Source organism: Mus caroli, unplaced genomic scaffold, assembly GCF_978045245.1.
Source record: "Mus caroli unplaced genomic scaffold, Mus_caroli_1 scaffold_9, whole genome shotgun sequence".
Lineage (NCBI taxonomy): Eukaryota > Metazoa > Chordata > Mammalia > Rodentia > Muridae > Mus > Mus caroli.
Genome location: NW_028227264.1, coordinates 49,223,465 through 49,236,284, shown reverse-complemented (window position 1 = coordinate 49,236,284; position 12,820 = coordinate 49,223,465). Strand labels below are relative to the sequence as shown.

The window sequence follows — 12,820 nt, the reverse complement described above, 5'->3', positions numbered from 1 at the left end:
CTTAAGCGGCCAATGGACAGTTAAAACCCCTGTGTACTACAAATAACAAAGTAATGGTCACCTCATATTGTTTAAACTCATTGCGCTCGTGTGTGTGTGTGTGTGTGTGTGTGTGTGTGTGTGTGTGTGTGTGTGTGTGTGTGTATGATTTGCAAAGAGCTTGGACCAGCCTAAAGTGGGGAGCGCTGGCAAAGGGAGGACGCCTGGGAACTACTGGGAAGAGACGAAATGAGTTGCAGACGCAGCTGGATCTGGAATGCACCGGCTTAAAGCAATGAGGGCATTTATTGCAGATTCTGGTTATTTCCTTTGCAAATTCTTCATTTCAGATCCTTGCCGAGCACTGCCTCCCAGGCCTGACGCAGAGCATTTCAGGTTTCTTAGCCGAAAAGGGACAAACAGAACCCCCTCTTCTGGACAGAGCCCCGCTGGGGCCTTACCAGGCTGATTTTCAAACCCAAAGTCTTGGTTGTCACTTTGCCATGCTTTCAGCCTCCACAAGCAGGCACCACTGGCTCATCTAGCTAGATTAAGAGCTCAGACGTAAGGAGAGCTATTGGGATGCCCCCTCCTCTGTTTTTTCTTCCCTCCCACCAGAAAACAAAGACTCGGATAGTGCCTGGGCGACCAGAAGTCTTGCATCTGTACCTGGAGTAGATGAGAGCCCAGTTCGCGACCAACGTTGTCCAAGGGGCTGGTTCGACTGGTGTGGCCCCACGCCTCGCCAAGCCCTGTGGAGACACGCAAACATTAGCGAGAGAACCCAGACCCTGTAGGCAGTCGGGGGCTGGAGAGAGGTTTGTCTCGCAGTGGGAGCGGAGCAGCGTGGGTTACCACCTTCCCTTTATGGATCCGATCTGAGGGGATAGGGAACTGGGTCAGCTGGCAATTCTTGCCCATAAGTTCTAGTGGCTCCAGTCCTGGACAATCCCAGCTCGATCTTTGAGCGGGTTCCTGTTCTGTTTAGCTCAGGAAGGGGTTATTTCTCGTCCCAAGTTTTCAGTTTTCATCCTTGTCCTTTTAAGCAGCCCGAGAGATTCCTCCCACTTTGTCAATGCAAATGTCACACACATTCAGACACACACACACACACACTCGCGCGCGAACAAACAAACAAACAAAAAACAGAGGCCACCAGCCGCACGGGTTCAGTCCTGGCAACCTTTCTGATTGGCTGCGGGGCTTTCTAGACGTAGGTTCCCCCTAGTCTGACCTGAATATTCTTGGAGAAACCTGTTTGTGGATAATTTCCTGCTTCTCTTTCAACAGAATCTCTAGGCAATCCTCTCTTTTTCTTTTCCCTGGGAGCCCAGGCCTTATCCCATATCCTTATTTCCCTCACCAAAGAACAAGAACTTTTCTGGCTATTTTCTCTCTATTCTGAACCTAGAGAGTTGGTTTTTCTACTACTCTAGTACCATCTATCAACAAAGCCAGGCCATTCTTTCCCTTTGTCTTAGCACGCCAACCTTTCAAGCCTTTGGCACAATCTTTTCCTAAATATGCCTTAAGAAATATTTATGTAAGATTCCTTATATAATCATATGTAATATGGTCTACTACCCGTAGCAAGACCAAAAAAAAAAAAGTGCAAAAGCATGTTAAACTATTTATGGCCATCTTTTAACTGTTACTGATAAAAGTACTTCACTAGTTAAATCTTTCGTTTTTTACATCACAAACAAGACGTAGTTGTTTTTAATGGTGATCTATTTCGTTAGGAGCAAATACTCTGAAACATATACGCTGGATTTGTAATATGGAAAAAGAAAATAGTTTTTCACAATAAAGCATTCGGTTAGTTTTTTGAAGATGTTTAACTAGGACCTGTTTCCTAAGCAAGTGATTAAAAACCCTGACAACGAGTAACAGTTAGCGCCCCTTAGGCTCAAATGGGGTCTTTCTGGGTGTTTGCACACCTAAATAAATCTAACGATTTCCGCAATGCTCTGCAAATACTGCGGATCGGCTCCTGCGACTGCCCCTCCCTCCATCGCGCCGCGTGATCCTTCCTGACGCCCCAGCTCGCCCAGCTCCCCTCCCCGAGTGACACTGTGATTTTGGCCCCAGTTATCAGGGTGAGCCAGTAAGTACTGAAGGGTCGGGTCTCAGCCACCAATACACACCCCTTCGTGTTGCCGCCTCCCTTCCTCCCCTCCCAACTCATCCTCCTGAATTCCGTCTCCTATCTAGAAGAAGTAGCTGGAGTTGGCCACCCTAAAGAAAAGAGAAAAGACCTTGCTGAGACCGCCGAGGACTTGGTTGGCGTCGACCTTGGGGCCCCGCAGAGCCCAGAAAACCAGAAGCTTCTTGGGATCAGAGGGCAGGACATTCCCGCTGGTCCTCTAGAGATCCAAGGGCTGCGGTTGTCTGGGACTAGTCCTAGTCGCCCCTCAAGCTAGCGAAACCTGTGTTTTAGGCAAACAAACGTCTTTAATAGAAAAATTTGAGGGTCGCCTGAAGCCGCCTGCAAATCACCGAGTGGGGTCGCAGGGTTAGAAGTTGGCGGGGGCGTGTAAAAAGACCCTGCCTAAGAACTCTAGATGCCTGCTTTGCTCTGCCGGGTTGCGCCCTCATTAGCATGCGCCTATGAGGGAAAACAAGACTTGCCCACAGGTTAATAAGCAGCCTGAGCGGGTGCGAGCTAACAGGGGAGTTCCTCTCTCTACTCTGCGCCCCCCCCCCTCACACCTGGGAGGAAACTTGTTTTCACAGAGGCTGCGTTCCCTTTTGTAGGCAGAGGAAACTTGTCACACGGTTGAGTCTGGGTTAATGTTTTATGAGGAACTGACTGCCCGGCTCTACCGGTGGATCTCACCAAGGGAGGAGCTCACCCTCCAAAATGTGGAGGACACCCCCCCCAAAAAAAAAAACAGATTAAGGTTCTCATTTCCCAAAGTCTTAAAGTGCTGCCAAGGATCCTCTCACCTCTTTGCTTCGATGAAGCGCCCCAGCACCCAGTTTCAGTGGGCAAGGGGTGGGGGGGTGGGGGAGCTGAGATTTCGTTTCTGCACTTGACCTACCGCAGAAAATTCGCAAATCCTTTGATTGTCTGTTTAAAATGAGGAGGAACCAGCTCCTTTTGCGGCGGGATTACAGTGAGAACACGATCTAAAGATTCCCTTGTAACTCGGTGAGGCAGAGGGAGCAGGGTTTTGCAAAGGAGAAAAGGCTCTCTGTGAGGGAGGCGATAACTAAATCAGGTTTCAGACAAAAGGATTTTCCCCAGCTAAAGTGGCTGAAGACAAAGGAAAACATAATCTATTTTGGAAGATTTCCAAGATATGCCACATTAACCTCAGCAGATAAATTTTACTTCTCTCAGGCCCCTCACTTTCCTTAAAATCTGGTTTATCATATTTACATAAGTAGTATTAGAAGGGGTGTATCTATTATGAATCTAAAGGGCTAGCTCACATTTCCTGTGAATACCCAAGCAACTTTCACTGTTGCTTTACGCTTGGTGCACGGTTGAGCCATTTCCATTTAAATACCCCCTGACCCAAGGATTACCTCAATGGACTGACTGCGCGGGTTTTGTAATTTCCTGAAAATGAGATTTCGATTTATAAAACAAGAAACCAATTAGTAACCAAATGAGGCGAAGTAGATCCACTAAAATTGACCTAATCCCACAGGCACCATTTAGGCCCGTTCTTGGTGAATGAATGATGAGCCCCAGTCTAGCGCGCGCTCAAAGCATCATCCAGCTGTGTTATTGCAGGCAGCAAAAATAAATTGATCGGGCTTTTTCTTCGAATGAATTTCATGCCCTTGACAAAATACTGATTACAGGCCAGGCATCACCGCCTCCTTTGCTGGCTACAAAGAGAAGAGCTTGTTGTAGTGGCCCCTTCTTTCTTTCCTCCCTTATTAGCACAGCGTCTCCATAAAAATGTGTCCTCTCCACAATGCCTAGTGTGTCTCGGAGGCAATAGGGAGGTTTCCTGTGACCCGTCTACAACCGAGGACAAGGGTGATACAAGCCCTTCCAAGCCCTCCTTCTAATTTAAGGTCCCCAGAGGCTAGTGGTTGCTACTTAGGCGGAGTGCGTGAAAAAGAAAACCTGAAACCCCAAATACCACGTGTGTGCGCCAGGGCTGAAAGTCCTGCGCTGGCATTCCTGGGGCTGTGGCATCAAACAGCCTCTGGGTTCTCGTTTGAAGTGGCTAAACAACAGAGCTCTCTGGGGGAGAGAAGGGCAGGGAATGGGTGCCCTGCGTCGCACCAACTCCTGGTGCAGTTCCAGGGCAGAGCACTTTGTTCATCAACAAGGCGCATCAGGGTCTCCGAACCTGTCCTAGGTCACTAGAACATTGTCCTAGGAACTGTCCCAGGTCACTGCTTGAGACGGAGCTCGCAAAGGCTCCTGTGATCTACCTCCGCAAGGCCTGCGCGGTACCGGTGCGTGTCCTACTCTTGCCTGCCCGCCTCTCCCCGGCCAGAGCAGCGACAACTGTGTCAGGAATCTTCTAGTGTTTGTGTTGTTCAAAGCTGAAAGCCGCGGGTCACTAGTTTCTCCGGCTTTTTCCCCAACCCAGTGTTTGCGCTTCCGGTTGGGGACCAGTAGCTGCCAACCAGGCTTTGTAACCCAGCCCGCTGCACCCGCTGCGCGTTACCCAACACACCAAGAAATTGGGGTTTCTTCGGATTTAGCTTAAAACTGGGAACAAGTGTCCTGCATGGAGGCTGAGGGTGCCGTCGTAAAGGAGTTTAGTGTTCGGAAATGCGCGGGCTGGATAATGCCCCCTCGATAGAAGACCCTCGCCTCCAATCAAGGCAGCCCCTCACCTGGCGACCTACGAATTCCGAATTCCGTCCTGCGGGGAATGAGGGAAGGACCTGATCTCCTTTGAGCGGAAAAACTACCCTGAAGGATGGTAGTGCTTTCTGCAGCACAAAGGATGTGTCACACTCTGGTATGTAGCAAGGTCTGACCTTTAGATAGGGCTTGTGACACCTCCAATTCTCTGAGAACTTAAGACCAGGACGGTTTGGAAATCATGCCCAGACTTCAAGAAGACATGATTCAAAAAGAAGATCCGACATATCACTTGTACCTATTGGGCTGAGAGCTTTCCGCGGTGGGAAAAAAAAAAAAAAAGTGTGGTAAGGTCGGAGATAAAAAGCCACCCGGGGTCTGAACAGAACCACCAGGGTGTCAAACCCGCCAGCATGTCAAACTTGTGAAAAAAGTTTACCCCATTCTACCCATTCCGTTAGCAACTTCGGAGTAACCGGACTGAACAACTGGCAGTCCAAGATACTGGCAAAGTGACCCACCTAAATAATAGGTATTGTTACTGTCTGTCTCCTTCTCTTGAGAAATACCGGGGCCCATAAGGGAATACCGCAAGAATCCAGGAGTTTGCGTTCGAAACTTGCATCTGACTGCAAAAAAAATTTCAAAGATATCAAGATTCCTCTGAAATGTAAAAACAACTCCCCTAAAAAAAATCTACCCTTATATGTTTAATAAGTTTTAGTCTTAGATGGATAATTGTGCTGCGTTTGAAAGCATCCCACCATAGCTTATGATGTTCCGTTTGTTGTTTATTTTTAATTTGTGATATACCCATCTTCTTTTTAAAAAATCATTGATCGGAATCTACACATTCTCGTCATAAATCTGTCTTGCACACAGTTTAATTCTGCACCCACTTAAAACGAACATCAAAACTGGAATTAAGCAGAGAAAACCAGACTTGAGCATAAAATGTGTTTAAAGGAGGCTTTAAATGAGAAAAACTTGTGTTAGAAAATAAACATTGAAACCCAATGCTCAATCATTTCCCTGAGCAGCAAGAAAAACAGCCTTAAATCACATATCCACGTGGGAAACCAAGCTTTTTTTAAAAAAAAAATTAAGTGTTTTCTGTTTGTTTGTTTTTTAGTTAATTCAAAAAATGATTAAGAATTTCAGGTTTTAGATGAATGTTGTAGGACTTGGGAAAATACTAATTTCAACCCTTGTGATTATTTTTATTTTTCATAGATATAGTGGCGACTATGCATAGTGATACTACCAAGATTAAAAACAGTTAAAGATTTGGAGCCATATCTGATCTTACAGCTTATTCTGCATGACAAAATGCCCCTGGCCAAATCTACAGTAAAAGTGGATAAAAATATGTATGTCTTTGAAAGTTGAATTTGTCTTCTTTTGCATATAAATAAAGTTATGCCATTGTTGTTTTTTGATATCTTAATACATCTTCCTGGCTTTGATAACAACAAAGATTTGTACATTTTTTACATTCTTCGTTTTTTTTTTTTCTGTTTCAAGACAATATTTAGAGCAAATGTGATTAAACAGAAGATAAGCATTTTTAATGACCTCACAGTGGTCTTCCTGGATTTTCCTTTTTATAAAATTTAATCTCTAATGCTGATCCAAGGCTTGTTCCTTCTCCTTCCTCATCTTCCTCCACCTGCATCTCCTCAATTGCTCCTGCTTGGAGCCTCCACCTTTAAGAGCAAGGATTACAGGTGTGTACCACCACACCCAGTTTTATACTGAATTCTTAGTTATTCCAAATACCTGTATCATTATCTCCACATCCCTTTCTTTCTTCCTCTCTTCCTCATTTCTCACTCAACTGTTCAGGATTACCTATTCTGAATAAACACATTAATGTCAAAACATGGACCCAGACAACAGCTACTACAATGATAAGGGGCGGAAATGTACAGGGAATGACCATACAAGGAATACTCACCCGTCCTACACCCTCTCAGATAAGTGTGGAAGAATTTTTTGTTCACTTACCATATAGCCATTGGGCATTACACAGTAGTATAAATAAAGTGTGTGATATGTAAAAAAACAAGTTTTACTACATTGTTATGCCTATAGTCATGCCATCAAATCTGTAATCATTTGAAATTAGACAGTTTGTAAAATCCATGTCAAATGTGATAGGATATTTACCGTAATTAAACAGCGATGCTTATTCTTAAAACAAAACTTTATTGATGTTATGTGGTGGGAAAGCTTTAAGACATGTAAAGTAACTTCAAATTCTATTTAGCATCACCAAAAAATTACAGAGATGTAAAGTGTTCAGTTCACCCCCATGCTTAGGTTGAACCCTAAGTAAAGGCTAAACCCAAATTTGGCACCACCTACAGGTAGTGCCTGGTTTTGCGGCCTGTCACTCTTTTGCTCCTTTGAAAACAGCTGAGTTTTGTAATTGTTTGCCGTTGTTGTTTTCGTTAATACAGTAAAGGGCTGTACTTTAGTACTTTCGATTTAGTGTTTTTGAAGCTCAAACAATCTCGAAATTAAAACCTCATCTCCAGGTGCCAGCTGTTCTGACGATCCTGTCTAACTCATCGAGTGGAGGCTGCGCGTGAGTTATGAACTCCACAGAAGCTAGCGAAATAAATGATGTGCCCAGAGTTCACACATGGTCCATCCCCGCCCCTCATAAACTCACACTCAGAAGAGGGTAGAGAGGAGAGGTGGGAGGGGCCAGAGTTCGGTGAGAGAGGACTGTAGAAAGCGCTGTTAAAGTAGCCAAAAGGGATGGCCTAGCTAGCTGTCCAGAGGACCTCATAACGAGAATATATTTGAGTCCTTCTATTTCTTTATAACGCGATTTTTAATTTTTAAGAATTAGCGCCTTCAGAGGAAAGCTTCTTCTCTTAAAATACAAAACTAAAACAAACAAAAATATCCAGCCGGATCCTCTCAGAGCCCACCCCGAATCTGCACTGAGCAGACTAGGGCCTCTGGCCTTGTGGGTTCCCGGGCTCTGTTTGTGACTGCTGGGGAAACCAGCCCTCTATTCTTCTCCTACGGTTATTCGCTGCCCCACTAGCAGCACCATATGCTGCTTCTGATCAAACAGCAAGCGACATCGGCACCAATAATTGACGAGACCCACTAGAAATCACGCAGAAAGGGAGCCCACTGAGACCGCAGTAGCTGACAAATCACTGCTAATAATCCTGTTAGGAACAGCGCAACAGCGGAGTTCGAAATAGCTTTATTTTTATAAAGTAGGTGCTGACAGTATAAAAGACAGAGAGATCTCTTTTTTAAGCAGAAGGCAGTGTGGTATAATGGTGATTCTCCTATCAGCAATTCTCAGTACAGTTTGGGTCAGAAGTGTGATTTTTAGTTTTTACAGCCTTTCTCCTTTCTCCTTAAAAAAAACCAAGACAAAAGAAAATAATTTTTTTCTCTATTCTAAGCTGTAATTTCTCTTCTCCCTGGATTTCAGAGTGAAAAGAGATGTTCAAGGAACTAACTATATAATACTATTGATGGGTTTGATGATAGAAATAAACTATTTAGAAGGTTTGTGTGGTGGCCCTGGCTAGTTTGCAGCCCTTTCGCAAGTTTTGAACAAACACCAAGTGAAGGAAAACTTCATTCCCAGCAAAAACTAGCCCCCCTCATCAAAAATAACACCCCTCAAACACCCAAAACCAACAACAGGTCAAAAAGAAGTTCTCATTTGTCTCATTTGTAAATAAACAAACTTCTTTCTCTAGAAGTTTTGTTTGTCTAGTAATCATTCTTTTACATTCTTAAAACTTCCTCCCCTAACAAAATATTTTTCTATTCTGTTTGTTATTTGGTTGAAGAAGGGTGAGCAAATGGGAGATCAAAGCGCTCCTTCCCTGGAGAGTATTCACGTTTCCTACTAAGTAGAAATGAGTTCACACAAAACTATGCTCTGGGAAGTCCGCTCTTCCTCTCACAATGAGTATTAGTAACTGAAATTCCAACTTAAAATCCTATCTGCTCCTGGTATTCTAACTTCTAGGCCCTATGAGAGTTTGCCTCGATTTGTCAGCCACCACCTAGGATACATTTCTGTCTGCTCTACTTTCCTCAAATCTTGACTATTTTGAGACAAATTTATGATTTTACAGATAACGCCAAAGCCAGAAATGCAACTCACAAAGCTCCAATTTAGGAATCTCTGGACATCTTAAAAAATGAGAATCAATAAACAGCCAAGAGACTGGCGGAGTCTAGGCATACTGTTCGCACACACACGCCTGCCCTCGCAGAATTGTGGCCCTTTTGATAAATTATTATCTAGCTGACCTAGCACTATGTTTATACGTCTAATCTATACCTAGCAAAAATAAGTAATTGGGCAGTACTCCTGATTTCTATTGGATACATGTCTGACCAGAGGAACAAAAAGGAAAGTCATGTTTGGATTAGCCCTGCTTTCAACTGAGCCAAATGTTGATAAAAGCACCATTGGGTTATTTCCCAACCAAATATATCGAATGTGTTGTAGAGAGAAATACGGGGAAGAAGAGAAAGACTAAGAAAGGCAGGGAAAGCCCTTTGGCGCTGACTGATCAAATAGCTTGGTTAAATTTCCCTTTTCAGAGAATGTAACCCACGCCGGTAAACACAAGTACATTTCTGTGCTACTGGGGTAGGTTTACTCCTTCGAAATTCAATCTAGGCACAGACGCTTACCTTCTGGAAAGACCACTCTCATTTTGAGATAGCTGGTGGTGAGTCTGATGATGGATGCTTTGTCCAGTTGGGAGGTGATGGCTGAGGGTAAAGGCAGTAATTTAGCCAGTTCATAAAATTCACTGTTTTCTTTCTCCCTCCTCGTCCGGGCAGCATTTTTAGACTTTTCTTTCATCGTGTCTCGGGCTCCCTTTCTTCTTACAACGTAAACTCCACAGACTCATCCAAAACCAAAAGTTAACTTTCAATTAGAGATCACACTCGGTAAAAACATAACTTTAAACGAGGAGGCTGAAGTTTGCTCCGGGAAGACACAAATGATGGACAGGACAACGCCGCAAACAAAATACTTTCTTGAAAACGTGAGGTGTAAGTATAAAAGAAAGCTGCTGGTTCACGGCAAATCCGGGCAATCCTTTGGGACTCTAAGTATAAAATGCTGGAAGGACTCCCAAAGGAGCCAACCTTTTCATCTGATCCGCGGTAAGAACCCGGGTCCTTGGGAAATCGACATAATGATACCCGACGTTTGTTTTCCAACTCCTCTGGTTCTGAGCTGGTTTGTAGGAAACAGGAATCGCGGGTAACTTCTTTCAGATCACTACGAAGACAAGAACACCAAGGAATAAGACATCTGTGGGTAACTCAAACCCACTATAATTCCGCCAACCGGGCCCCAAAGGGCCTCTGCGCTCATACTCTGCTCGTCGCAGCCCTGGGTATTTAAAACTTGGGCAGGTCGGTCCCGGGACAGGCTGGGCTTCCGCTCGCCGCGGCCGGGACCGGGACGTAGCACCGACGGCTAAATGCACGTCTGCGGAGAGCTCGGCCGGCCGTGCGCGCCAAGCCAGGCTATCCAGCCGTGCAGAATTCCTCCACTGCCCCCGACTCCGGCTGCCTCTCCCCCGCGGGGTTCACGTCTGAGGGGTTCCTGGAGAAGTGCTGCTTATGCATCAAACCCCCAGGGACTCCCGCAGTTGCACACAGGGCACCGCAGCGCAGAGTTAACAGGTGGCACGCGCGACAGCCCCTCGTGGGCATCACCTGGAGCTCTTGGCTCCTCACCTACCTTACGTCCTCAAAAGCCGCGGAGGCTGCTAAGGCTCCCGCCCCCTAACTGCTTTCAAGACCGCGCGCTTGCGGAGCCTCATCGGCAGCCTCCCGGCTGTCACCCGCAGCCCGCAGAGTGTGCCTGGGCCACCTTCCCATGGGCACGAATGGGGGAGGGGGAGGTAGCAGCGGGAGGAGGACACAGGCAGGGGACGGGAGAGGTGTTTTCCGAGTCCGAGTCCTCCGTAGTGTTGGGAGCCGGTACTGTTCCTAATTGGGAGCCCAAAGCGCCCCCCTGTAACTTCTTTATAGCTTACCGGGTTTAGCTTCAACTTCGCTCCCAGGTTCCCTTTCTCCCGCCCTTCTCAAATGCCACTCACAAATTTTCTCTCTCCCTATTGGTCATAGGCAACCAAGACGCGGCGCTCATTGGCCAATCGGGGTGAGTGACGAGAATGCTCCCTGATCCTCCTCCCCCCCACCCCCCACGCGACTGGGCTCGGGTCCTACAGTGAGCCTGGCAGCTCCGCTCCTAATGAGCCCCGGGCGCGGGGTCGCCGCTGCCCCGCCGCCGCCGCCGCTCCAAACCCCGAGGTCTTCCGCGTGCCGAGTGACACTCGCGCTCCCTAGACTCGGGTGTCTGCGCACAGCGTGAGGCCTTGCGGGGGCTGGCTCGCCGAGGCTCCAGGAACGCGTGCGAATAGCATCCCAGACAGTGGCCAGGATTTCCCCACGGCTGCGCGCCTCACGCCTGCAGGACTGGGTGAGGGAGAACGACGCTGGAGTTATTTTTTTATCCTGACACCACTGTGACAAAATTCATCGCTAGATGAAATAAATGCCTGCCTTTATTCCAAAAAAGGGCAACGTTTTCGAAATGATTCGGGTTTGTGACTGATGCAAGATAACTAGGTCTGCTGGGCAAGTTTCCTTATGGGAACCAGCTAGTGGGTAGTCAGTCAGAAGAAGGATGTGGTAGAAGAAGCCCAGAATGTTGGAACAACTGACACATTAGACGTCTTACAGAGTTATTATCTAAACTGTTGGGCAACTCTGCGGGCTTTATTTCGAGAAACAAAAAGACCAGCACGAATATTCCTTCTAGAGAGGATACAATAACTGAGTGAAGCTGTAAGGTTCCCCAACAGTTAGTTCTCAGACGAACTGTTCTCAAAGTACTGTTTCTGGGGAAAACTCTAGTTTAGAGACTCTCCTGTTCTAAGCGCCTTCTCTTCCAGGCATCTCATCAGAGGCCAGCAGATCGCGATGAAAAAAGGCTAAGTTTCCCTTAAGACAATGAAAGCTTACAGACTTCATACCGGGCCTTAGAAATCAGCAGTGCACCAGAAACCATGCGCCCTGTTCCTCCTTTTGCCTATGAGAAAATAAATTCTTTGAAGAGTCCTGTGCCATCCTGATACATGGCTCACCTTTAAGAATGTTCATTGAAAAATAAGACATCTGTCTCCTCCTTGTCCCCCGCCTCCCAATGGTAGTAAGGACACTGGGAGCTCCTAGGACAATGGGAAACATTCTGGGGTATGGGGAATAATTACACATCCGAGCGGCACCTGGAAAAAGGAAAGGAAAAGAACTAAACTAAGACGGTGTAGGTGTTTCAAAACTGGAACCACCTAACAGGGTTATAATCCAGAAAAGAGTGGTTTCCCCAGCGGTTGTGGCCACTTAGAGGCCTAACTCTGGGTGGGCTCTTTCGTAGTCCATCTAATGACACACTGTCAGTGGGAGGTAGAGGTATCCTGTGGCTCTCATCAAGATTCCAAAAAGACCAGATAACGTCAAGTTTCTTATTGGGGTAATGGTGGTAGTGGCGGCGGCGGCGGTAGCAGCGGTGTATGAAAAACCTTTCGTGACTCCCTTTTCCAATAAACTGCACAGAACTCAGGATGAGAGCAGCCACAAAACTAAACAGTGGTAGGTACCTTAAGGTTAAGCAGTGGTTTTCTGTTCCGACTGTGCCCTGGACAGGATTTGTGCAGCCTGCCTTTACTTCACACCCCATCTCTACTTCAAACGAAGCACAGGCTGTAGAAGTGCCTCTCTGGGATCTGAAACCTGATCCTACCCTCTGTGGGGGTTGGTGGAGAAGTCTGCGGCGCAAGCCAGGCTTTTCCAACAGACGCCTTTGAAGAGGTACTGGGTATTTTGCCTCAGTGCAAAGACAGACAAAATGAAGGTGGAAGTCTTGAGGACAAAACATCTGTATAAGGATCCCGACAAGTTCCTCCCCCCCCCCTCCCCCGAGGCTCTGCTGTTTACCAAGCCAGGAGACCTTCTTTAATATAGTTAATGCCT

General features: G+C 46.4%; 1 protein-coding gene across 1 annotated transcript in view; it reads right to left on the bottom strand.

The window, feature by feature from the left end:
* Positions 1–10,768, bottom strand: part of Sim1 (SIM bHLH transcription factor 1) — an 86,878-nt gene extending 76,110 nt beyond the window's left edge. Inside the window, exons 1-3 of the mRNA XM_021174968.3 lie at positions 10,524–10,768; positions 9,455–10,055; positions 649–731 (exon numbers count right to left, since the gene is read on the bottom strand). Of these exons, the coding sequence (XP_021030627.1) occupies positions 649–731; positions 9,455–9,629 (258 nt within the window). The 5' untranslated portion in view covers positions 9,630–10,055; positions 10,524–10,768. The remainder of the gene's footprint in view (positions 1–648; positions 732–9,454; positions 10,056–10,523) is intronic.
* Between the last annotated feature and the right edge of the window lie 2,052 nt (positions 10,769–12,820).